Source organism: Montipora capricornis, chromosome 6, assembly GCF_036669925.1.
Source record: "Montipora capricornis isolate CH-2021 chromosome 6, ASM3666992v2, whole genome shotgun sequence".
Lineage (NCBI taxonomy): Eukaryota > Metazoa > Cnidaria > Anthozoa > Scleractinia > Acroporidae > Montipora > Montipora capricornis.
This window is the reverse complement of record NC_090888.1, coordinates 72,495,223-72,521,782: the sequence shown is the minus strand read 5'-3', so window position 1 is coordinate 72,521,782 and position 26,560 is coordinate 72,495,223. Positions and strand designations below refer to the sequence as shown.

At 40.4% G+C, this 26,560-nt stretch overlaps 2 protein-coding genes across 2 annotated transcripts; one reads left to right on the top strand and one right to left on the bottom strand.

The window, feature by feature from the left end:
- LOC138054458 (SR-related and CTD-associated factor 4-like) lies at nt 1–22,193 on the bottom strand. Its single transcript, XM_068900899.1, has 15 exons — nt 22,053–22,193; nt 21,853–21,936; nt 21,722–21,766; nt 21,555–21,623; nt 21,183–21,275; nt 20,110–20,209; nt 17,288–17,737; nt 14,007–14,248; nt 11,956–12,059; nt 11,316–11,407; nt 9,227–9,589; nt 7,705–7,808; nt 6,088–6,195; nt 5,495–5,684; nt 1–3,715 (listed from the first exon to the last, which is right to left on the bottom strand). Exons 1-15 carry the CDS (start codon nt 22,089–22,091, stop codon nt 1,839–1,841), a joined length of 3,960 nt encoding a protein of 1,319 aa, XP_068757000.1. The 5' UTR covers nt 22,092–22,193; the 3' UTR covers nt 1–1,838.
- Nucleotides 22,194–22,281: 88 nt separating this feature from the next.
- On the top strand, nt 22,282–25,869 carry LOC138054463 (kelch-like protein 20). Its single transcript, XM_068900906.1, has one exon. It carries the CDS (start codon nt 22,483–22,485, stop codon nt 24,193–24,195), a length of 1,713 nt encoding a protein of 570 aa, XP_068757007.1. The 5' UTR covers nt 22,282–22,482; the 3' UTR covers nt 24,196–25,869.
- The last annotated feature ends 691 nt before the right edge of the window (nt 25,870–26,560 follow it).

Here is a 26,560-nt window from a genome sequence, read left to right as displayed (position 1 = left end):
CAGTGTCTAATGCTTTACTGAGTCTGTAAAATCTGGGACATTCACAAAACAGTGATTCCTGATTTGCCCCATACACTGAACTAGCCTTTAAGATAACAGCTGTGGATCAAAGTTTACAATAATGCTGGGGTTTGGCTTGCATCACTATTCTTCCAAAGTACGAGGAATGATGAGTGTATGTTTTAAACGCAGCCATGGAAGTGTTTGTCCCTCTCCCTTTGTAGCTACCACACTGGCCAGTTAAGGTGGCGAAAATCAGTTTGACCAATTCTACTGCATCAGGAACGACTCTGCAAAACGTTTTCACAGAATGGTAATGCTGTGGTACCATATGAAACACCGATTTTGCTCAACAAGATGCACTAGTCTCAGGGTATAGTAGGTTTTCATGGCAACACGAAAGCCATCTTCAGAAGCTGCTTGATAATACAGTGTTGTAGAGTAAATTCTTCTCATAATACAGTTTCGAGAAAGTGTTGAAGCTGGTTTGAGCATCCTAAAAGTTCTCCCAACTCGTTATTGAATTCAATGAAATGCCTCAATGGAAACTTGACCGATATCAGTGCACCTCGCCCATTGGAGTGCTTCTACAGTAGCACACTGTCAAGACGGAAGGAATCTTCATAGATCCAAGCAGGACCAGAAGCTAAACTTACCAGTAAAGACCTACAGTTCATTAATAATCTAACAATAATAAGTAGATGTTGGAAACGGAAACACGAATTCTCAACATTACTTCGGGGCATTAAACTAGAAGTAATATTTTAGCCCGTTAATGTTTGCTTTGGGCACGATTTCCCATTAACAGTCTAGTTAGCTTTATGAGAAAAGAACACTGTTTCGTTTGACACACCAATGTGCTCCTTCGTCCTCAGTAATTAGTCTCAATGACGAAAGTCTGGTTCTATGTCTGGAGTATGGGCCCTTTCGAATTTTCCCCAAAGGATAGTTCTCCCCGCCCATGACAAGCATATTACCTCAGGCCATAAAGGAAAAATCCTACTTTCCACGGAAATATCTACTTCAAGATGCACGACTGCAAAGTTTCAAGATATTATCGACAGCACAGTCAGCCTCCTCCCGAGTGTCCCCAGTCACCATTGGTAAAATACATCTCTTCAGCTAACCTTTATGACTAGCATGATCAAATATATTCTCATAAAAACTATATCTACCGCACATCATTGAACACAACATCATCAACACAAAATGCCCAACGAGTGCGCATCGACGCATATTCTCGACAACCAAAGACAGGAAAGCTACTTCAACCTACCTTTGAAAAAGACGAGTTTATGTTGGCCATAACATCGTGAATGACATTTTTTTCTCCACCAGACAATTAGCCCCGGACTATTCGACCACTCTTTTGGAATGATTCCCTACCATTAATTAATACTTTTAACCCTAACCCTTCACTTAAACCAATGTTTGCATTGAAATACGAAAATCATTTAACGAGACCTACCCACCAAATACAGACGGCCCAATATTCTAGAAATCAGCGGCGAATGGTGAAGGGCTTATTGTCCAGGGCCACATTTTGTGGATATGAATTTTTGTTTATACATTCGTCCAATTATGCCGGTCCATAATGCGTTCTACGCATTGGTTTTGTTTATCCACTAAAAAAATTACAAGAATTAAAATGTGTAGAAAATGTGCCAAACGATTTTTTTTTCGCGAGTCCACAAGTCGCACAATTTACTTTCAAGACCCCAATATTAACTCTTAAGTCAATAAAATTCAATTAAAACAAAGAAAAAATCGACTGGGTCAAATGACGACTGTCTGCTGGGCCACCTGTATGGATGTGGCAGTGTGGGTAAGGATAGGGGTCAGCTGGTCGAATGAGTGGTTTCTCCGTGGTCACGAGTTCCTTGATTTAATAATACAGTAGCATCGTCCACAGCACTTTGTGCCGATAACAATTTGTTATCCTCCATGCTGATGTCCGTAGCCTCATTATGCTTTGAAATGTCTAAATTATCTTTGGGAATACAAATAGTTTTTTGATCTTGGGGCAAGTCGATAGCTTCACTAGCAATGTTCTGTTTGTCACAATCTTTTGCAGTATTCACGGCTGCATTATCCATTACGATGTTCTGTGATTCTTTTACGGTCCCTTCAACAATTTCACCCTCCTCCTGCGATGTTGGGTCATTACCAGAGTTTTGCGCGAGTTTGCTCGTATCCCTGCTGGGTTGTAATTCTTGTTCATTCATATTATTCTCTTTTAACACTGGTTCACCGATGACAGGTCTCTCTTCAAGCGGTTCAAACCTGCTTCGCCTTCTCGGCCCACCCCTATGGACATCCCTGTCACTTGTGAAGTCTCTGCTTGAGCGGAAATCACGCACACGTTGTCCGTCATCTCGGTCCCAGTCCCTCTCGCGACCACGATCACGCTCTCGATCCCGACCGCGGTCACGGAAACGATCATCACGATCTCGAATTCGCGCGCGGTCGTCGCGATCACGCCCACGCTCCCAGTTTTGTTCGCGAGGGCGATCAGGTTCTCCTCGATCTCCCAATTCCCTCCGGGGCCTCCGAGCAAAGTCTCGTTCTTCATCAGGGCGGTCTGGTGATTCACCCATGTTATGAGGATTCACCTCGCCCTCAGTCTCTTTTTTTGGTTCTTGATTCCAATCTATTACAGCTTCATGATTAACATCCGGTGGTCGGTTATCCGGCCAGTTGGGAGGAGGGAGCCCACGCGGGGGTGGGCCCCTCATTGGACTAGGTCCTGAACCCCATGGAGGGGAGCCAAAGTCCGGTCCACGCGGCGGCCCACCAGAGGGCATCAGAGGTGGTATATCATGAGGAAATCTTGGTCCTCCTGGGTGGAACGGAGCCATTCTTGGGTGAAGAGGTGGTCTTTGATGAAATGGAGGGGGTCCACGGTGCATTGGTGGGAAGTGGCCATCTGGATATCTACCCTGGGGACGAGGAGGAAACTGCCCACCATCATGAGGTCTGCTGGAACGATGTGGAGGGGGGAACTGTCCACTTCCTTGAGGTCGGCCTGGGTGATGTGGCGGAAACATATCTCCTGTACGGGTTGGAGGTAACTGGCCTTCTTCAATTGCATGATGTGGTGGAAATGATCCCCCATCTTCAAGCCTGTCTGGTTGAAACTTGCCATCTTGTACAGGAAAAAGAGAACCCTCGCGAGGCCGCCCATGGAAAGGTGGTGGATACTGCCCTGCTTCTAGAGGAACACCTGACACTACTGGCCGGTTGTTATCTGGGGGAAATTGTCCTCCTTCCTGAGGTCTACCATGATTTAGCGGTGGTCCTGGAGGTCCATTCGGGGCAGACACGGGAGGTGCTCCCGCAGGAGTAAACTGATGAAGTGGATGGCCTCCCATGTTTGGTGGAGGCACTCCAGCAATACTCGGAGGTGGTGCTCCAGGTGGCAACATGTTTGGCGGGATTGGTGGTCCTGGGAAGGGTGGCTGTATTATCATTGGTGGCGGTATCATTGGATGGTGGCCGGGAAACAAGGGATGACCAGGAAGGGGAATTTGAGGGGGTTGCCCTGGTGGGTTCACTGTGTGCCCTGATGGAATGCCTGATGGTATTCCTTGCTCAGGGACCTTGGCTTCAGTGCCTGCTTGTGCAGCCGCCAGTTTCATAAGCTCTTCATGACTCATAGTTCCGAGGTCTTTTTCATCTTTGGCATTACTGGTATCAGTGCTGTCGGCCTCTGAACCTGTAAAGATATCAGCATACATAACTATCACTCAATTGAAAACAAAGCACAGTGTTAATTAATGAATCCTTTGACTCCCAGGAGTGAGCGGCATGTAATTTCTCCTCAAAATTTCAATGAAATGTCAGTCACACAGGTATTGAGAATGATGATCATCATCAGCATAGGAGGTGTGATCTTGATATCAGACCAAATGTAAGGCGTTCTTTTCAAAATTGAAGCTTAACTATAATCTTATGAAAATGCATGGTTACCCACAAGTTTCTTTTCAGATATCAAGAGCACTTGCTAAATTCACGTCTCGAGATGCGCAGAACGTATGCACAATAAGAATAGTAGGCACTGTCCTTTAAGGCCCACCTTCAACTGACAGGCACTGCGTGCCACGGAACAATTTTCATATATGGAAATCCAGCCAAAGCTGAAATTCATCCAATTCATCCAGAACCACCTTAAATAATTGAAAATTTATGGTAGATCTGAATCGACAGAATTTTTTAAAACCTTGCAGAGAGTTTCATCCCGGCCTGCTGATCATTTTTGTGCTATAACATAATTGGGGTCAACGATATGAGCAGCTAAAGCCGAAATGTAGGGTATATTTGCAAGGCTTTCCTGTTGCCATGGTAACTTGTTACGTCACAAAAAGGACTGGATCTTGTTCAGAAATAATTGGAAAAACCTTAAATAACAATGACCACGACCCGGTTTTCTGAGCCCGCGAGACTGAGCACCCCCAGCAAACCATTGTTTTAACGAAAACCGCTGGTCCGCAACATGGTTCTGGTCATTGCTTTCTAAGGTCTGCCCGATAATTGATGTTTTACATGGTAACAAAACAGTGCTGTTGCCCGATAGAGTGTTCTAGTGTCAATCCTTCTAATAACAAGGTTTCTTGAAAGCGTTGAAACTGATTTGAGCCACCTGAACTCTCAAAGCGAGAACGTTAAAGTGCATGTGCCACAAATTTTTTTATTGGCTTGTTCGAAAGAGCTTTCAAAATGGTGAAGAACAGCGTTTACTTTATTGTGATAGCACTCTTGGTAGCCGAGCTATTCAAGATTTTGATTTATGCAAATTAGGTGACTTGTGACGTCACATAAAGGACACAAAATTATGTACAATCACAAAACATGGAATATCTGTGCAAATACAGGGTCTGCAGGGTTGATGTGCGACCAAAACCACACATTGCAATAGTGATTATGATGTCACCATAGTAACATACTCGTTACCAGACCTCTACCTTTCCAATATCGCAAATGTCTTCTTTGTTGCTTCAGAGTCTAACAGACTCGGTCACACGCACTGAATGAACATCACATGCAAAGAACCCTTATTGGGGAGGGAAACTCTGATTTTACTTTTTGGATGGAGGGGGCCTGGAGCCCATTGCGTTGCTATGGAACCATCACTCTGGGCCATATCATTGAACTTTGTTATGTGTATAAGAACTGCAAAAAGCTTTAGTTCTATACAGGAAAAGTCTTCAGAGATATTCCACTTTTTGTGATTTTACATCATCTTGTGTTCACTTATGATGTCACAAGTCGTCTAATTTGCATAAATCAAAATCTTGAATAACTCGGCAACCAAGAGAGCTATCACGATAAAATAAACGCCGTTCTTCATTTTAAAAGCTCTTTCGAACAAGCAAATATAAAATTTTGTGTCATATGCACTTTAACAGAAGCCAATAACAATATTGCATAAGCCTGGCAGTGCCCATTTCACTACCCTTTAACACTGTAAGTCATACGATCTCTAGTCACATTGTACCTTCTTTCACTTCAGCTTTCTGTAGACCAGGTGGAAGAGTTTCAGGATCAATCCAGCTCCCTTCACCAAGTGCTTGCAGGTCAACATTGGTGCCGAGCTTGCTCCAGGGTATAAATGCAACACCTTGATCTGCATCAAAATGTTCCTTGTATTCTTTGCCTTTAACACCTTTTCCTGGTGCCCAGGCCAACTGCAAATATCAAATGATGTCTGGTTAATACTCTCGGCACAGAAGCACTTCAGTTAGAAAAACCAAAAGGTCAACTTGCAAGTTGCAGAAGGAGAGCTGTGTGAAAGATAACTGACAGGGACTGACAAATTTACAGATTTTGCAAAGTTCTTGAGGGGTACCTGTCCTACAGGATGCAGGACCAACAGGAAGACTTCTATGAACCACATTATCAGAGGAAAAAGTTTGTAAATGTTACTGAAAACACTTTTGAATCACATGAAATATTTTAGGAATCCTAGATGCAGATATGATATACTGCCTAGAACTAATCATAATTTACCATTAAAGCATTCAAATGTGCAAAAAAAACTGAAAACAATGTTTGGGATCCTGATGACTGCTGGTAAGAGAGAGTACAAACCTTGAGAGAATTTCCATGAATTCTTTCATTTTTTAAAGTAACAAGCACCTTTGAAGCATCACGTCTGTTCATCATGACAACATAGGCACACCCTCTTGGAGGAACCATCTGCAATCCAACATGCTTTGAATAAATGCAAGTTTACTCTTACAAGTATTGTCCATTCCCCCTCAAGAAAAGGGTGGATTATCTTTTCACTGAAGGAGTTGGATCCTTCATCAAAACCTAGTTCCCATCAGCCTCATGCTGATCAAAATAATTTTCTAACTTGCTACAATTATCTTGTAGTAAACACTCCACAACATGTATATGTTGCTGTTGCAGTATGGAAGCAGAGTGATCACATCAAGCAAGTTAAAGGGCCTCGTTCTCACAATCGCACTAGAACTCAAATACAAATCATCCGAGGCCATCCTCATTATGGAGGGAAAATAGAAAACCAGATGGTTGACTTGGTCTTCATCTTCAACCATTTATCCTAACTAGTTAGAAGGTTTCCATCATGTATTTTAAATCGAATGTCATAATTTAATTTATATGAGGAAAAAAAGGTTGGCTTTGAAAAAAAGGTTGGCTTTGAAGGACATGCAGTGTTCTACACTTACTTTTTTACTAATTTGCCCTTTGGGCAACCAGTTTGGATTTTTTGGTTGCCCATGGTTTTTTTCGGTTGCCCACCTTCTAAAGACCTGATGTCCACTAAAATGGAAAGGAGGCTCGCAAAAAGGTCAATTTTGTGTAATGTGTGTAAAATGGGTTTGACAGACCAAAGAGACTCCTGCTGCGTCCATTGTGTTCTAGTAGCCTTCACAGCTTTGCTTTGACAAAGCATATCTTTAAGCGCTTTTCCTTTTCTGTAAGAGATCAAGGGAGATTCCTAGGAATATCTCTTTGACATTAATTAGGCTGGTTTTGAATTAAAATGCCATTTGTCCAATAGTATGTGCACTTGTTCGATATCAAAGTATCGTACCGCATTTGTTTGCAGTGACTACGTCATATTACCAGTCACTTTCTTTGTTGTCAATCAAATTGTTGCCAAGCAAATCATTTAATATCAGTCGAACAAAAATTCTGATTGCCCGATCGGGAAAGTCTTAGAGTTGTTTTACTTGCCCACGGATATATTTCGCTTGCCCCGGGCAATTGGGCAAGTGTTAGTGTCGAACACTGACATGAGTTTGGCTCCTACCAAAAGAACTCAGACTTTTTTTACAAGGGTTGCTCACCGATAAATTGTCCAGTTCTACACATTTCAGTCTTTTTCCTGCTCATTCACTCTGCACAGAGATTTTAGAACAGGATGGAAAACTAAGGCCTTTAAATATTGCAAAAACTGTTGAAAGGTCATTCAAATTTTTTGCCCATAGAAGCTCCGCTACAAACACAAGTATATCATGAAACAGGCCTATCAGTTAATGTGCTGCCAGAACGTGTGCCAAGGAATCAGATAATAAACGACAATCACCATCAAGTCTACAAAAACTTATGACTGACCGCCCGTCGATGTTGTCATCATATTCCAATAGGCCACATGAGAATCGTGAACTAGAGAGCACAATGCCCATAATAAAATAATACTTATAATTATTACAATTTGTTGAACTTGATACATACATCAATGGAAGACACTGCAAGCTGATTTGCTTCAAACATTTCCTGTAAGTTTTCCTTCGCGACTGTCTTTGCTAAATGGCCAACCCAGATCGTCGTACTACAAACTGACACATTCACAGGATAGTTATAAATGTACTGAAAAATGTTATTTATTTATTTATTTAACAATATGCCAACCATTACAAAAAAATAGAGTGGGAGGATGATAGTAGGGGGAAACTAAATTTCCTTTCCAAGACTACCCTCCTTGCATGCAGTATTAATTTTGAATACCTACAAGTTTAGCAGGTAAGTAAGAAGCAAACAACTGTGGATTGAATTCTTCCAATGCAAAAAAGATACCTCAACCCCTTTTTCCTGTATCCAGGAAAAAAACTCTGCATACAACAATATTCTTTTTGTAAATTGTAACTGTTTTCTATAGTGAGGCCAGCATTGAACTCTCCTATTCTTTCTTTAGGGACCTGTCACCTCCCCTTTCACTCCAGTTCTAATACAGTAAAACCCCTCGAGTAAGAACCTTCCATTTAAATATTTTAGCCTAAAAGGGTCCTAACAAAACTGGTAATTAACAGAAATTTAAGCTATCTAGGTTCTTAAATAGGTTCTTTTTTTCTAAAGAAAAAAACCACTTTGTAGATAGTAGAATTTAGTGTTATTTGGTCTTCGCCACCAATGCCATAGCCAGTTTTTCCCTGTCCTTTTTGTAAAATTTGAATAAAAATGTAAATACAGAATTAAAAAGTTCACCTAAAAAATGAATCACATGAATTTTCAGAACATCAACATACACGTACATTTAATTTACTGCTAAAATTCCTTGCACAATTTAAACTGAACAGATTAAGATGCTGTACTGCAGTTCACATAAAATATATGGAAATCTGCTCCTTACAGCAAAAGCAAGTTACAGTTGTAACTACAGAATGATAATGATATTAATTGTTATATACATGTAGCTGAATTTTTTCCCCCAACTGTGCGCACTCTCATTGGTTACTTCGAGGTCACATGGCATCTAACAATAAAACTGTTTCCCGCCAACAGTCTCTGAATGGACAACAGCGCAAAATCTATAACGTCACAGGGTAACAGTGCATTGTTACGACCGCCGTTGCTGTTGCGGTTGCACTCTTTTTTTTTTGTGATATATAACAAATCACTTAATGACTGGTCCCTCAGGAAACAATTCATTTTGTTTCCCTCAAATTTCAATGTTTCCCTTGGCTGTGCCTCGGGGATGAGATGGTGAATGACCTTTGTCCTCAAAGAGAACTGTAAATGTCAATAATTGATCTTATTTGAAAAAGTGCACACACTCTCTAGAGTTTAAGAACCTGTTTCAAATCTTAGGGTCCACAGGTTCTTGTTTATAGGGGCCTAACTGACAAATTTTAGGCTAAAGGTTCTTACTCAAGGAGTTTTAAGGTAAATGTATATCAGTTATATCAGGTTGTTTGTTGATACAACTGTATTGATCTGTAATGCACATCTAGACCAAAAAGGGGCATGGCCAACATACCACTAAGACTCTCTTTCTTTGATACAGGAATGCCATCATTTCTCTTCTCACTCTCCTTGTCGCTCTCTTTTGCTTTGTCCTTATCTGAATCTCTGTCCTTATCTCTATTGCGGCCCCTGTCGCGGTCCCGGTCCCGGTCCCGGTCTCGATCCCTATCTCTATCACGCTCCCTTGCCCGGCCTCTGTCTCTTTCCCGGTCTCGTTCTCTGTCTCTTCCAAATGGTGACCGAGAACGGCGTCGAGGAGAGCGCTCCCTCCATCTAGGGCTTCTGCTGCGCCTCCTTGGAGATCTAGATTTTTGATAATGACTGCCAGGTGATCTTTCTCTCTCATGAACATCAGGTGATCTCCTGTTAAAGGGCCCTATTAGAGAAGATAATGACACAAGGTTCGAAATTGCAACAAATACAGTCACATTTGCAGCTAAATTGTTTCCCTTTGCGTCTAAAATAATTATCTGGTGAAGTTGCAAATTTGTGACTTGTTTTCACCTTTGTTGCTTTGAAACAAAAGGGTTAGCAGTTGCCACTTTGCTGCTACTTTTGCTAAAATAAATATAGAAATGACAAAATTTTTTTCTTTCTCGCCGTGAATTTTCTTTCAATCTGAAGATAGCATAATAATTGTAGTGTAATTTAGCTGTGATGTTACGTGCACAACTCCATTCCTTCAATCATTCGGCATTTTCAGCGGTTTCTTTACACAAGTATTGTGGACTCATATTTTGTTTTGCTAAACCGCTGACAACACAATGCAGCGCAACGATTTTGCCACTAAAATTTGCAAAATTGCAACTAAATTCTCATACCAAGGCTTGCCACAAAATTGTGACTGGATTTTTTGTTAATTTCAAGCCGTGTGACAGATTGGCAATTTCCACTGATCAAGATAATGATGGCTGTAAATTATGGTGTAGACTGAGATAAGCATAAATCAATAATTATTACTCGAGATTGCTTTTGATCATCAAGAATAGGGACCTTAAGATCTATGACGGCGAAGTCAACGTAAACGTCACCTCAAATTATCACTTTCCTTTATCATAAGTCTTTCACGGTTATTCTGTCTCATTCACTTCTTACAATTTGGGCAAAGTATCCCAAAAATAAATTGGTACAAGTGGTTTTAGACTGAAAATAGAGAATGAAAGATTCTCTGTTGCATGCTCACGTTGTCATCAAAACCTCAAATCAATTTTGGTAATTTTTTCATGACGTCGTTATGCAGAGTACCGCAAGAACCTGTGCTAAAATCTGTGCTACACCATCAACACGATTATTTATGCTCTTTTAACCAATGATATCATTTTTTTGCGGCGTTGTTATTCCCATTGCCATCCTAAAATCTTAAGCTCCCTAATATCTTGTGACTTTCTGGAATGAGCACACAGGGGTTTCAATAAGGAAAGACAGCCAACAAAAAGCACTGACTACTCCCCTCACAGAAGTTGGCTACTTTTTCCCTAAACTGAAGTAATTAACCCATTGACTCCTGGGAGTGAGACTTGAGAGATTTTACTGTGTCTAACTCCAGATGATTTCACTCATCAACAGGGGGAATCCAAGAGAGCCTCAGGTGTCAATGGGATAAAGACAGATTCTTTAAAAAATTAGATTAAAGTTCATTTTGACTATGACTATGTTGCACTAATCTATTTCCAACGCAGACATACTACTACAAATTATTATTATTAAGTGAGTGATCTGTGCAGGATTTACTATAATGGTTGACCAATATAAATATTCACATATTTTTATTTACATTTAAAATGTTTCTTAAAATTAAGTTAGTTTTATTGTATTTTCCTCGTGTGAGAAAAAAAAAACACCTAAATACATGAAGCCATAATTATCATAAATGAATGAAGGGGTAGTTTCTAAAGAAACTGTGGTGCTGCATCGGTGGGGAAGTAATATACAAAAATTTGGTTTTATCAACGGAGTTGATAATGTAAATTGGCCACCGTACAGAGATTCTAAAAGCTACGGTACGGTGGCCAATTTACGTTATCAACTCTGTTGATAAAACCAAATTTTTGTATCATAATTATCATAAGATTGTTACTGAAAGTTATTCCCAGCATACTGACCTAAAGGTTCCTCAAGTCGGTCATGCTGCTCACCAACTGGTCTAAATGTGTTTTGAAATTCACCTGGCATTTCCCCCATGTGTGGATGAACTCTGGAACATAAATAAAAGTAACAAGGCTAAGAAGTACTATAGACAGAATGACAACAGCTTTCGATAAAGAATAGTATTAAATCTCTTTTGAGGCAAGCGGTACACAGGGTCTCAAACCACAGACCCAAAAATTTTGTAATTTCAAAAAGGAAAGGAACTTTATTTACATGCAAGTGTCTAGTCTTCTAGCGCAGGAGCACTAATTGGGGACACTGTAAACTGAAATCAACAAATCTACACGTCAAATAAAATCAAATGTTGGTTTTTGAGGAGAGGGGAAAACTGGAGCACCTGGTTAAAAACCTCTCGGAGCAGAGAAGAGAACCAGCATACAACACCTAGTCTGGGAATTGAACCCAGGCCACATTGGTGGGAGGTGACTGCTCTAACCATTGCGCCAGTCCTGTACCCTTGTAATGATACACTGGCCCTTTCCTTTTTAAAAGCTACATGTACAATGTAAGTCTACAATAAAATTACAGTATATGACCTCCAATTTAGCCTCTTTCTTTTCTGCAATCTTTAGCTTATCAAGGTAAACAACTCACTCCTGACTCAGCCTTCTTTGCTCTTCCATCAAATGGCGTCTCTGTTCAGCTATTCTTGAAGCATCATCATCATCATCTCCATAATCAAAGTCATCTATAACAGACTGTGGAGCATAACATACCAACATTTTAGCATCATAGCAGTTAACAATGACTTGCATTGTATGCAGTTGAATGAAATGTAACAGAGTTAACTACAGTAGCACTTGTCTGCCAGTTGTGGTCAGCAGTGTTGTCAGGTCGGTGCATGCACAGTGATTTCCCGCAGTTGTATACTGTACACATTGGGTGTAACTGTGGCATTGTAGTTGTATAACAGAAAAAAAAATTAGAGTGCTTTTGGAGTGTTTTTAATGGTCAGTTTCAATTCACTCTCCGCTCTCTCCTCTTTTTATCCACTGTTTTCAACAGTGTGACAAGTGCCTGTCTCACATGCTGTGTCAGGGCTCATACATGTAGTAGAGTTGCCAGGATTTTCCAGCTGTGGAAGCAGTCTCCATCAAGGAGCTGGCTAGCCAGTGGTGGAAGCTTGTGGATGTCTCAGGCACCTAACCTCCATTGGCAACGTAGTTGTTAAAAGTAGGCAATGTGTATGCAGTCAGAACTGCAAATTAGCTGATATTAGTTTCTTGATTTACTGTTAGTGTCCTCTCTGTGTACTTTAAAATGTTACATTCAGGGTTATGAAGAAACAAAGACTTCTGCAAACATTTCACTGAAAAAATTAATAGTATTGACAATGACATCAGCACTGCCTTAAAATGTTGTTTTCAGCTTAACTTTTTTCTATCATGACATGCTTTGAAGTGGCTTTAAAAACTACAATCCGGGTCAAAACACTTCGGGACACCTGTCAAAGTTTGGGCGAAAAGTAGAGAATTTACTGTACATGTTTCCCCCTTGTTACATGAGCAACGTTTGTTCTTCTTTCGCTGCCTTTTTTGCGCCCCACTTCCCCCCAGACAATGTTGAAACATGCATGCCAGGGATCGATGAACGGATCTTGATTTTGGAGACCGTGAAAAATAAACATTGTAATGGGGGGAGGGGGAAAAGCACGAATTGTCCCGACAGTTGTGACCAGGATTGTACCTTTTGCTTATTGTAAAGACCTTCAAAAATGATGAACAATGTTTTCTATTTTAGACTAACTTCATTCATTCCAAAGATATTCAAGTTTTTGTTCAAAAATAGATGATGTCACAAACTCTACAATGACTGTAACAAATCACAAAATTGAAAATATCTCTGAAAATATTGGATTAATGATAATTATTCAAACTTGGCACCAGTAGTATAAGTACATGAGATAGGGCACAAAAGATTGAAAGGTCTGTAAAATCCAGTAATCAGGCCTTGAAATAAGCATTAAAATCCAGTCGCAATTTTGCGACAAGATGCGAAAATGTGGTCGCAATGTCACAACATTTAGTCGCAAAATCGTTGTGCTGCATTGTGTTGTCAACAGTGTAGCAAAACAAAATATGAGCCCACAATACTTGTGTTGATAGAAACTGCTGAAAATGGCGAATGATATCAAAGGAATGGAGTTGTGCACATAACATCGCAGCGAAATTACGCTACAATTACATTGTACGCTATCTTCAGATTGAAAGAAAACTCAAGGCGAGAACAAAATGATTTTGTCATTACATTTATTTTAGTAAAAAGAGCAGCAAAATGGCAACTGCTAACCCTTTTGTTTCGAAAGAGCGAAGATGAAAACAAGTCGCAATTTGCGACTTCTCCGAATATTTTAGTTGCAAAGGGAAAAAAATTCAGTCGCAAATGCGACTGTATTGGTGGCAATTTCAAGCTCTGGTAATATTAATGCACACAGATTTCAAGAAGTGTCACAAAGTGTCCCCTGGCTCTTCTTCCCAACCTCAATATGACTCGTGTGTCTCGGAATACAGACAATTAACATCACAAAATGTCTCCCAAATGCTGTTCCTCAAGTAATGATAAACAGCTGCATTTACCATAAGCAAAAAATAACGTTAACCTTTACCCTTTCAATAAAGCAAGGGGGGCTATCTCTTTCTACTCACTGATATCCTTTCATCCTGTGATGCACTATGCTGAGGATGGTGAATGGTTCCTTGTCCTATCCCGTGTGGGGTCCACACAGGCATTCCAGGAGGTGCAATGAAGTTTGTACCATCAGGGAACCCAGGTATTTCAGGACCAGGATCACTGTTATCCTCAGCCACATTTACACTTTGTGGGGCAAGTCCTGAGGACGAATCTGGTGTGCTGGCTTGGTTTGGCTGTGGTATTCGTATATTCATGCCTGTAGTAACAGCATTTAGAGTAAGTTTCATAAGAAAGGTGAAGACAAGTAATCTGAGGGAATCAAGCTAGGCTGATACCATACTTGGCCTTGCTACAACTTCTTAAGTTTCTTTTACCCAAGTCCATCCCTTGCCTGGGCGATGAACGTTAGATCTAAGTTAAACTATACAATACCACTCTTTCGATTTTTTGTTCTTTTGTTGTTAATGTGCTGGAGCTGAGCATCCCACTTTAGGTGTTCATCAATAAAGACACCCAAGTATTTAATCTGGGACTTTTGCTCTATACTACAAACTGTTATTCTGATATTTGTTTTCTTCTCAAGTGAAGTAATTATCATGTAATTTGTCTTCTTAAAATTAATGGACAACATACTTGCTGCAAAAAATTTTAAGACCTTTCTAAGTTCTTCAGTAACAACTGATTGTAATTGTTCGGGGTCTTTTGAAGAATAAAACATACTTGTATCATCTGCAAAAATCCTAAAAGTTTACTTCATAGAGGACCTAGGCGAATCATTAATATACATTACATGTAGAAACAGCAGTGGACCTAGAAAACTTTCTTGTATGAGCATTGTAATTTTAAGCAAGCTTTTTAAAGCCGATACGACATCTGCTGATCAATCAAATCGATAATGTGTGTACATGTATTTGGAATTTGCCATAACCGCATCAATATTTTTCAATCAGCAATGGTACATATAAGCACATTCAATTAAGTCCCATTGATTTAAGGCATTTGTCGTTTTTTTTTTTTTTTGGAGCAAACGTCAAGTTTAAAAATTTTCTAAAATTGTTCGAGATCTGTTTAATAGATCAGAAGCAAAGTGGCCGGCCTTGAAAGAAAGACATTTTGATCTCATTGACCGAAATATGGAAGAAAACTATTTACTGTACAAGCGATTGTCAACTGTTCAGGCTTTGTGGCTATTCATCTGTTACAAACTTGTTTAAGCAGTTCACAGTCAGAATGTCACTATCGCTTGCGTGACGGAAGCAAGCAGCTCAATTTATCGACAAGTACAACTGACAGAGGCTTGAACTGAACCCAGCCTCAAACCAACCTCTAATTTCACTTAATAATAATTCAAAGGAATCGATAATTCCGAACTTCAAGCTTAACTACTGAATACCCTGCCACTTACTTTGAATTGTAAAATCATAAATGGTTTGAGTCCAGGAGTCATATCATAATTACTTAAGTTATTTAAGCAAAGTACCATCATCTGGGTGAGTGTAGTCCTGAGGACTGTTTAATATGACATCGACTGACGTTTAGACAACCTAAGCAGAAGTCATCTTCAGAATCAAGTGATTTGTGTTTAGTTCAAGGTTGGAGTTTTTCAAAAACTGCAAAATGTATCCCATACACATTTCCATTTTGGGCAGCATGCAAAAATTAAAGCACTTTTGATTCTAAAAATAAATTATCTTCTGTTGGAAGTTGCACTGGCGGCAATAGTTGCGCATAATAATGATAATCCCAACAATTACATGTAATTAATTTTTTTAGAAATGTCATTCATTGGGAGAACTGTTCATCATGAAAGGGAAAAACGTGCAAATTATAACAAAGATATAAGTGTTATGGATGATGGAACATTATCAGGAGGCAGTGTGGCCCAGTGGTTAGGGCGCTGCCTTGAGATCCCTAGATCCCGGGTTCAAGACCCGCTCTGACCACTCGTTGAATTTGATCCTGGTTGTCCCTGGTTCAACTTCCCAGCTGCACTTGTAAATAGCCAACTGGTTTGCCTCCGGCCAGTTGGGATTCTTAACAGTTGTCGTTGTTCTGTTCCGTCGTTTCGTTGTGTTTCATTGGCCCCGAAAAGCCCCTATGGGGAGCGGTCAATTAAGTATGTATTGTATTGTATTGTACAAAATGTATCAACATTCTCGGTTTTCTGTCACCAATTGAAACAAACATATCAGGCTTTTATGGCAATGCAAGTTGAGAGGCTTAGGTTTCCCTAATATTTAATAGAATATTAAAGTGTATTAAAATCTGTAAACAACAGGTCAAGTATTAAAGCAGCCTCAGCGCTTAAAAGAAAATCAAGACTGGTAAACACCGACATTGGCAAACATTAAAAAGAAATGCGACTTGAGAAAGCCCAAGGCGTGTAAACAGTTTAAAGAGATTACTTCCTTAAAAAAAACTTTGTGCTGCATTGGTGGTGCGAAACAGTTTGCATAGTCATTCTTTTCAGTAAATGTTGGACAAGGCTCCTAGGGGAGATAGGTGAGATTCTAAATATTAAACAATGCTTCAAACAATACTAATGTCAACCATAGTTTTCTTGCAGCACAGTCATTACTGCAATTAATTCGATCTCGGCATTCGGTTGCTTTTGTCTTTGCCTCGGTTGAGGTTTTCGTCCAGTCTGGGTGATTTCGTGGTACACACTATCGGCAAAGACGAGGTCTTACCACATGCAAATGCACTGATAAGTTTTGAGCAGTACTGTACTGTACTTCCTCTCTCTTGTATTTAATTAACATCACCATTTCCTCTCTATACAGTCATGTACATGCAAATCTGGAAAAACAATCTCAATTGAACTGTTCTAGGACATATAGTACATGTACCACAACTTTAAGATAAAATGTTCGATAAACCTCAAGCCCTTACAATGCAAGTTGGCAGTGTCATTAATCAAGTTCACACTTGTGAAAAGCAGTTACATGACCCTTCCACTAGACTACACGTATGAACTACAGCCATGAAATCCATATAATTTATCTGAAGATTTTTATTTAGAAAAAATAAGATCAAGGATGTAATACAACTGTACATAGGTCCTCTCTGTGACGTGATGTAAGGGTAGGCTCAACCAATGAAACAGAATCACCCTCTTCCACTCATTCTGTACAATAAAAGGGTTTTGCGCAGTAATTGTGCAGAGCTAATTGGAACTTCTTAGTGTAGTAACCACCAATGTCATTTACACAGGTAGCTACATGCATGCAGATATGGCATTGTACATGAATACATATAAAAATGCCTCCAAAGAAAAACTGAAACTAGTCATCACCTGTGAGTGCTTGAATCTGAGCAAACACCTCTGGTTGCAGTTGGAACTTAGGTTGTTGTTGTTGCTGTCCCATAACTGGGGGATCTACATTGCTGGCTTGTGCTTCTGTTGAGATGTTTGAAGCACTTTCAGCTGGCACCTGTAACTGCTGAGAAACTACAAATGCTTGCTGACGTTCCTTTTGCGCCGGTGGCATTGCATGCATCGCAGGCATGGTAGGAATTCCTGGTATCTGCTGTTGTTGTTGCTGCTGCAACTGCTGTTGCTGTTGGGCATTGATTCTCTGCTGTTCTTGTAATTTCTGCTGCAGAAGCTGAATCTGCTGCAAATGTTCTTGTCTCTGTTCTTCCAATGCTGTTGCAAGTTGATTGTTCACATTCGAAGAGGATGGGTTTACAGACATTTCTTCAGGGGGTTCCACAACATCGTCTACAACAGGTGGAACCTCAACTGCAAAACAATAGAACAGAGAACCTTTTTAACTCACGTTAATTTAGGGCCTTTGAAGGTGAAGGTCGGGGATCCCGGGTGGGTGAGGTAACCCACCTTGATGGAGTAACCAATCTCTCTATACAATTTTTCTTTTTCTTTTGATTGTGTTCACATGAGAGGTGGGGTACCTCAACGAGGTGGGTTGCCCGGTCAGCCGGGTCGGGTAACCCGTTAACGTGGGGTGAGTTTTCCCCACTTGACTGGGGTGATGTTCATTTGGGCATACATCTTTAGTTTGAACATTTGGAAACCTCACCCGAGCACCCCGGACTTTTAATACTGCATGTGAAGGCTCGCTTTTTTTTTTTACTAGGGGAAGGCGGGATACTTTGCCTACCCGGGGTCCCCCATCTCCATGTGAACAGGCCCTTAAACTGGAGCCTGGATGCCAAAAGGTTAGTGCTCAAAACCGGGTTACAAGGAGTGCTAGACACAGAAGTACATGTACACTTGTGACCCTTCACACGATTTGGGGGTTATCCAAATTTCATGCTGTGGCTATTTTCACGGGCATGGCCCTGAAAATGGCGAAAGTTATTGGAATGTGAGTGAAATTTCTCTTTATGTAATTTAGGTGAGGTTAAACTCAAGACAATGCTGGCCAGCGGTCTCAGTTGCTAATCGTATGTGGGGGAGGGTTTAGGGCATTTTCAGTGCCCCAGTTATTTTACAGCATTCATGTGGAGGTCAACTCATTTTGTGTGTGTTGTCTTGTTCATTCTCTTGTCACAGCTTTGGCGGCATGTGGCGGCATGTAATGGCATCCCTGATCACCTGACTCAAGCATTACATCGCTGGCTTGTTTGGGTGGTTGCCGCTCACAGGGTTGTCGTGCTTAGCTTGCGGCTCCCTCAGTTTTCTCAGGCACCTTCTCCACACTCATCTATTGGTGATGGGTTTAACTCGTCGTGAAAAAAGTCACGGCCACTGTGAAATATTTCACGCCATGAAGAAGGTCACAGACACCGTGATAACACCATGAAAAAAAGGTCGTAATCTCTGAGAAATATTTTACGCCATGAAACAAAGTGAACTTCTTGCGTAAACATCAATCTGTTATCCTGAACATTACTCCATCGTTATGTCACGCCAAGTTCAAAGGTTTACTGCAAGCATTATTGAAAGACATTTGGAATGATACCAGGTTTCTATCATTGAATCGCCAACTCAGGGTTGGGTTCATTCACTTTTTGTTTACTTTTCTGTTTTATGTTGTGGTTTCAGGAAAACAAAAGAAAATGAATCAAAACAGAAGGAAACTTACCAGACACCCTTCCAAATCAATGCAGAATGACTACGCGTTTCTTATTTCGTTCCTCTGCTGAACTGATCGTTCACGCCAAGAGTGAACGTTTTTACCATAACCTTGAAAAGGATTCACGGTTTTTGATTAAATCCATTTAGCCCCCTTTACGCGTGAAGGGTCACATTTACTGTCTTGTTTCTAGCTGTCAGAGTGGAGGTCACTGCACCACACCGACTCATGCAGTATGTGAAAAAGCAATAATTTATTGAAACTCCACAATTTCCAGCCAATTACACTACATACAAATGACATAGCTCCCTGAAACCTTAAAGGTAGGGCCTAGGATTGTTCAAAGCTGAATTGAGTGTTGCAAAAACTGTTGAAATATCAATCTATTTTTTTCCCATGGAAGCTCCTCTAAGGAGGAGGTTATGGAACTGCCCTATCAGTTAATTCACTGCCAGAATGTGATACCAAAACATGTTAAGGAATCTGATACTAAGCGACAATCACCATCAAGTCTACAAAATTGCAAACTTTAGACTGACCGCCCATCACTGTTGTCATCATGTTCCAATAAGCTACACGAGAATCATGAACTACAGAGCAGTTAGATTGTGAATGCTTGCCTCAGTTGCAGGCCTCTTTTAAAGTGTTTTGCAATGGTAATGGAAATCTGGAGGGAGGGACAAATTTATTCAATGGTGGGGGTTGGAGTGGTGAAAACTAACAGTAGGAAAATACTGTCGCAGCTTTACTCCGGCCATGGGGGAGGTGGCTTTGTGAAACCAAGCTGAAAATTAGCACGCCACTTTCATTGAATATCCATTTTCTTAAAAACACTCTAACATCCCTGAAAAGGCATGACGCTGAATCTAGAAGGCATTATAGGTCAAACACATGGGAAAAAAACCAGATGATCTCCATTATTTTTACAGGGTAGAATGAGATGAAATACCACAAGCTCACCCAGAATGTTACAGTCTACATGCTATCAACACAACAGAAGTTTTAGTGCTCAAGCTTTCAACAACCTCAAAAAGTGGAAACACAACATTTTACCACTGAAAAAAAGTGTGATTACCTTGGTTTAAAGATGAAGCTAAGTTTAGCAAAGGTTGAATGACCTCTGGAGAATAAATACCATTCTTCTGCCACAAGTTCAAGACTTTGATGACTTTACCCTAAAGAATTCAACAACAAAAGTGGTGATTTTGGTATCCGAAAAAGAATGCAAAACTTGAATGCAAAACTTGCATTCTTCGTCGGATATCAAAATTACAACTTGGACAAAGAAAGGAATGCAATGTCAAAATAGCACACACACACACAAGTATGTGATCCACAGAGAATGAAACAAGTGAAAAGGTGATCAAAGCAGTTATATAATAACTACCCTGCAAGCAGTTCTCTTACACTTCCTGAGAGAGAAACCATTGCGAGCAACCGTTAGTTTCTTTGAGTGTGCCGCCGTCCAGCACCAAGGACGAATAAATCAAATTTGAACCAGTAAAACGAGTTAGTAAACTTGTTTTGGCGCTTGCGCATGCGTTCAGCTACGTAACTGATGCGTTTGGGCGAGCCTGCTGTGTAGCGATTTCCCGCGAAATAGGAAGAAGTGATGTCAAGTACATCACGTGGGGTGTGACGTACTTCCCACATGCTCAATGGAAAATCAAACGATTGCTTGCAGTGATTTCTGAATGATGGCATAATCTGCATAAAAAGCGCTCCTGTGGTGATGGGGAAATAAAATACGAAAACTTTGTGTGTGGACAAAACAAGCGCCTGTCGCTACAACTTGTCTGGTACAGTGCAGTACATGCAGAGCAACTTGTTGAAGAGATTTGTTGCCGCCACTTGTCAGCTGGTATGTATCAGCCTTAAAGCCTGAAAGAATATTTCAAGCTTTCCTGGTTATTCCTTCATGTGGGGATTAGTGTGCTTTCAAAATAGCCTCCTCTTCAAATACAAAGTACTAACTCTCTCGGTTAGATAAGGGCACTAGCAGCACCAAGACCATGGATGCTACTGAAACCAGAAAATCTTTCTTTTGTGCTTTCCAAATCATACACTGTTATAATCTTTCTAGGCTTGACTCTGAATATGTAACTATAAAAAAACAATTTCACAAAATGGTCCTCCTTTGGTTATTACCTGTTCACCTTCATTACATCTGAAAATATGCTGAAATGTGGTTGTAATATTCTTGGAAAATCTAGGGCCATACACATCCTTCTCTGCACCAAACTGAGATAAAATGAGATTACCAGCTTTATGACAAGGATAAGAAAAAAAAACAACTTTGATCTTAAAATGATTAAAACAGTACATTATACTTCGATAAATCAATATACATAAATAAAAACTCAGTAAGACAAACTGGTGTAGGCTTAATATTTTTTTCGACTTTAGAACGAAGTTATAAATGTCTGGCCGATTTGAAATGTACGAAAAAATGTTTCTTGGGTCGCTTTAGTTAAAAAGAAGGTGGTTCCCTTCAACCACAACACTGCACTGCAGCTTTACCTGGTGCCTTGATTGCCTTATCACCGAATCCATCACATAGAGAGCTGGGATTTTATACTCCTGTCGGCACTGCAAACGGAAGCAATGGAAATAACGAGAATTGTGTTATCATGTTTGAACGAAAGTCTTTCAGCAAATTAAACAACAAAAACAACTGGAAGACTGACCTTCTGAGCAAATTTCTCGATGCTTTGTACCACGTGTTTGTAATACTGCAATGCATAGTGAACCAATTTCGTTAACTTCGAATTTAAACATTTTCTGACGTTCATAGATTTTCCATCGAGACTAAACTTACCTTTATGGCTTTAACAGCGAGTCTGGTAACCGATGCTACTTTAGCTTTGGATATTGGTGGCTTGGTTTCATAGATTGTCGACAGCTGAAAACGTAGATCGAATGTTATTTCGGAAAAAGCCTTGTGCACAAACAAGCTCTTAACAACGGACTATTTATCACAATTTCAATAAAAACAGTCTTCAATTGCGTCCTCCTTACTTCACTGTTGAACTGCCTTACAATTTCCATGTCCCCCATTTTGTTTTCGCTTTCTACACGGAGAGAAACGAACCAGAAACGGCTCAATGCGTTGCAACCATTGCCAGCACTAGTCGAAGAAAGCAAGATGGCCGCAGATCGGCGTGTGCATATCCCATGGTGCAATACGAATAAATTGTCCCTGGTCGTGTCGGGATTATGCCCACTCGCTCTAATCACAGTATTAGCGCCGATTCGATTCCTGAGCCAAAAAAAAATACTCCGGGTTTTTTTCACTTTTTAGCGAGGATCCATAGTCTGGAGGGGTCAACTTTCTCAAGGTAGCGCTGTCCACTCTAATTTACGCTCAAGAATCCCAACACCGAAAGTATAAACACTCTGGAAAGAACAGGTGCAACTCAATTGCGGTATCTCGTCTGAGGCTCCGATCATGTCTTCTGAAGAATATATGTTCTGCGCCAAAGTCATGAAGACACTAAACGAATTTCGCAAGGATGAAACTCTCTGTGATATCGTATTGACAGTGCAAGGGATGTGTTTTCCTGCACATCGGAACATCCTGTCTGCAAACAGCGAGTTTTTCAAGGCTTTATTTGCAAATGAAATGAAGGAAAGTTCAGAGAGGGTAGTTCACATGGACGAGTTTGAACCTAAAATTCTTGAGCAACTGCTGACTTACATGTATGGTGGCGGAATAAATATCGGACAAGACAATGCTTTGGATATAACGATAAGTGCAGACTTTCTGATGCTGAATGAGTTGAAGGAGAAGGCATGCGAATATTTGATAAGCCATCTTAACTCAGAGAACTGCTTGTTTTTGTTGTACACGGCAGAAAAATATAGTTTCCGAAAACTTCGCGACTATGCGCAAAAATACATTCTTGAAAACTACGTTGCTGTGTTTGCAAGCAGTGCCTTTGTAACCCTGAAAATTGAGCAGATGCTGGCTATTGTATCAAGCGACGATCTTGTTGCCAGAGAGGAGAAAATCTTCGAGTCTTTGCTAAAATGGACGAAGTACAACATGGACACAAGAAGGAAGCACTTTGCAACCTTATTTTCCCACGTTCGTTTGATCTACTTGTCAAGGTGTTTTTTAATAACTCAAGTGCAAGAGGAAGATTTGGTGAAGAGTGACGAAGTATGTGTGCGACTTGTTAGCGCTGCCAAGGAATACTTCTCTTCTCCCAAGGGAACAATTGCGAATGATTTATGCCTGCAGCCTCGTGCATGTCAAACAGCTATCTTGCTGGTTGGTGGGTGGCAAGAAAATTGCGATGTTACTGCTTCAGGCAAGGTGTTCATTCCAAGCATTAATCAAGTTTTTGAGCTGTCTCCAATGGCTGCTCCCAGAAATAATCATGGCATTGCATCACATGAAGGTGCCATCTATGTAGTGGGTGGCACTACTGAAGATGGCAGCGTGACAAAGGCTGCAGAGCTGTTTGATCCAAGAACAAACACATGGTCTACACTGATGTCTATGAGGAAAGAGGTTGCTGGTGTGGGTGTGACAATGTTGGGGGACTTTCTCTATGCTATAGGGGGTCGTGATGCAGAGGGATGGCCACAAAACATTGCCCAGCGGTACAACACAAAATTGAACAAATGGGAATTTGTTGCTTCCATGACTACTTCTCGGACCAGGCATTGTGTAGTTGGTTGTAATGGTCTCTATGCATTTGGAGGATATTGCAGTGATGATGAATTACCCCTCGTTACAGCTGAATGCTATGATCATGTCAGAGATCGTTGGTTTTGCATTGCTCCTATGAATCACCGCCGTGCTGATGCCTGTGCTGTCAGTGTTCAAGGCAAAGTCTTTGTAATGTGTGGGGAGGATATTTCAGAGTCACCGATTAAACTAGCTTTGTGTGAAGTGTATGACCCTCAAGTTGATTCCTGGGCTGTTATAGCACCCTCACTTCAGCCTCGTTCCCATGCCTGCGCCGCAGTCATTCAAAATAAGATTTTCCTTCTTGGTGGAGTCAATAAAAAGAACAGAGTGCTCAGAAGTGTTGAATGCTATGATACTAATAAAAATGAATGGACCATAATGGCAAGCTTGCCTGTGGGAATTGAGGGATTTGCTTGTTGTACCATTACAGTTCCTGGAGAATTAATGCCTGTATTGGTTTGAAAGTAACTTCAAATGAAAATTACTATCTCTCCATTTTACCTGTTTTAGAGAGATTTTCAGCTGTATAAGAAAACTGTCAACTTGGTTTACCAACTTGGTTTACCAACTTACCAACTTACCAATCTTGGTTTACCAACTTACCAACTTACCAACTTGGTTTACCAACTAAACTTGGTTTACCAACTACTCATCTTCAAGATATCAGCGTGTCCAGGTGGATGGTGCTTACTCTCCTTGGGTATCAGTCACATCTGGTGTGCCTCAGGGTAGCCTACTCGGGCCATTTCTGTTTTTGCTGTACCTGAATGATCTCCCGGACCAGCAATTCCACGTCTATAGCGCTCTTCGCTGATGATGCAAAATGTTCATCCGTTGTGCGCACTCCTGACGATTGTCTAGCTTTGCAAAGAGACTTGAACTGTTTATACGACTGGACTACCCTTTGAGGTCTTAAGTTTAATACTAGTAAATGTGAAGTATTAAGAATATCTAGAAAGCGCAGTTCTTCATTGCTCAACCTTGTGGTTAGTCCCTATACCCTGGATGACTTCCCATTTGGTGCTGTTGCCACCCAAAAAGACCTTGGGGTCACGGTCACTGGTACTCTGTCGTGGGGTTTCCATATTTCCAGTGTCATGGCCAAAGCCAACAGAAAGCTTGGCTTTTTGCGGCGGCACTTCGGCAGTGCGTGTTTAGGGGCTAATTGCAAAAGGTTGCTTTACTTAGCATTTGTTCGATCTCAGCTTGGCTATGCCAGTGAGGTTTGGGCTCCTCAGTCTTGCATCAGAGATTTAAAATTACTTGAAGGTGTTCAGAGACGTGCAACACGCTATATTCTAGGTTGTCACCGGGATCCTAATTCTCGCCCTAGTTATAAACCTCGCTTAGTATCTTTAAATTTGCTACTTATTTCTTACTGGTTGGTATGCCGTGATCTTCTTTTTCTCTACAAGGGCGTCAATGGTAAATACTTAATTTTCCGCTTAGTAACTTTATTAGATTTTCTACTGGCCGCACTAGAAGTGCTGCCAGTTCTTTAAATCTTCGTCATTTCCTCCATTTTCACACATCATTATTCAGGGATTCGTATTAATTTACTTACTTATTAGTTTACTTATGGAATGATTTACCTCTGTCAATTAGGCAGACACCTTCTATTAAGTTATTTAAAACTACGCTATATGAGCACTACTTTAAAAAATTGGATTGTGACTTTGAAACCGATAGAATTACCGGTAGAACCTGGAAAACTATTTGTCCTAACTGTCGTTCAATAGGAAGACTTAATTGTTGTTAATGTTTTTATTTATTTATTTAATTATTTATTTATTTATTTATTTAGTTTATTGTTATCTTTCTTTTTTTTTTTGAATATACATTTATCTAATTATCTGGGGGTCGCCTCGTTGGGACCTAGAGTCCGTTCGCGTGCCCCCTCACCATCTCATAGTAACTTTTCTGTAGTTGGTGGAATTTTCTAAATAAATAAAATAAATAAACTTTAAATTAATCTGTCTTTAAAACTGACAAAGAAATGTTTTTCCAGGGTTTATATTAAATATTAATTTTGTGGTTTGATGGCTACATGGAAAATTTCTCTTCAAAGTAATAAGGTGAGTGGTGTTCTTTATCTGCAACTCTCTCAGTGCTCGAAATTAAAAAAGTTTCCAGTTGTCCCTGTTTCAAAGGCCAGGCGACTAAATCTGTCGACTAAATCGACTAAATCTAATCTAAGTTTGGTTTCCCTGGTAAATGCTTGGTTGCTCATTAGGAAACCACCCATGCTAAAAGGTACATCGTGTTGAGATGAAATCACAAGGCGTTGGAGCTGGGTATCCCATAGTTCTAAGTGTGTGCCTGTGGTGTTTTTGTGGAAGTCTGGGTTTAAATTTCAGCCTTTTTGAAATGGAGGCTTTGATCTCCATTGCCTACATTTGTGATATCATCTCTTCCATTTTCCTATCTAACAATTTTTTTGTAAAAGTGACACATATTCAAAATACAGGAAAATACTTGTTTCGGCAAATTCAGTATTTTTGACTTTACAATACTAATGGACATTGACAACAGAAAACCGAAAAGCGAGTCAGCTGCTTATGTAATTCATTTTCTATTTTTGGCTGGGTTGTCTGTAGTATTTTCTTCGGGCAACCAGGCTTTTCATTTTACCAAAAACGGGTTGCCCAGCAAACTTTCTGGTTGTCTGGGATGACCGGACAGCCACTAATTTCAAGCACTGCACTACGGTTTGCTTTACAAGTGCACAAGACTGTGGAATCAGGGGTCTTCCTGCAGGTATCAGAAAGAATTGTATTTTTGGTCACTTGGGATTAGTCTTTATTTGGAGTTGTTTTGTTTTCTGTCT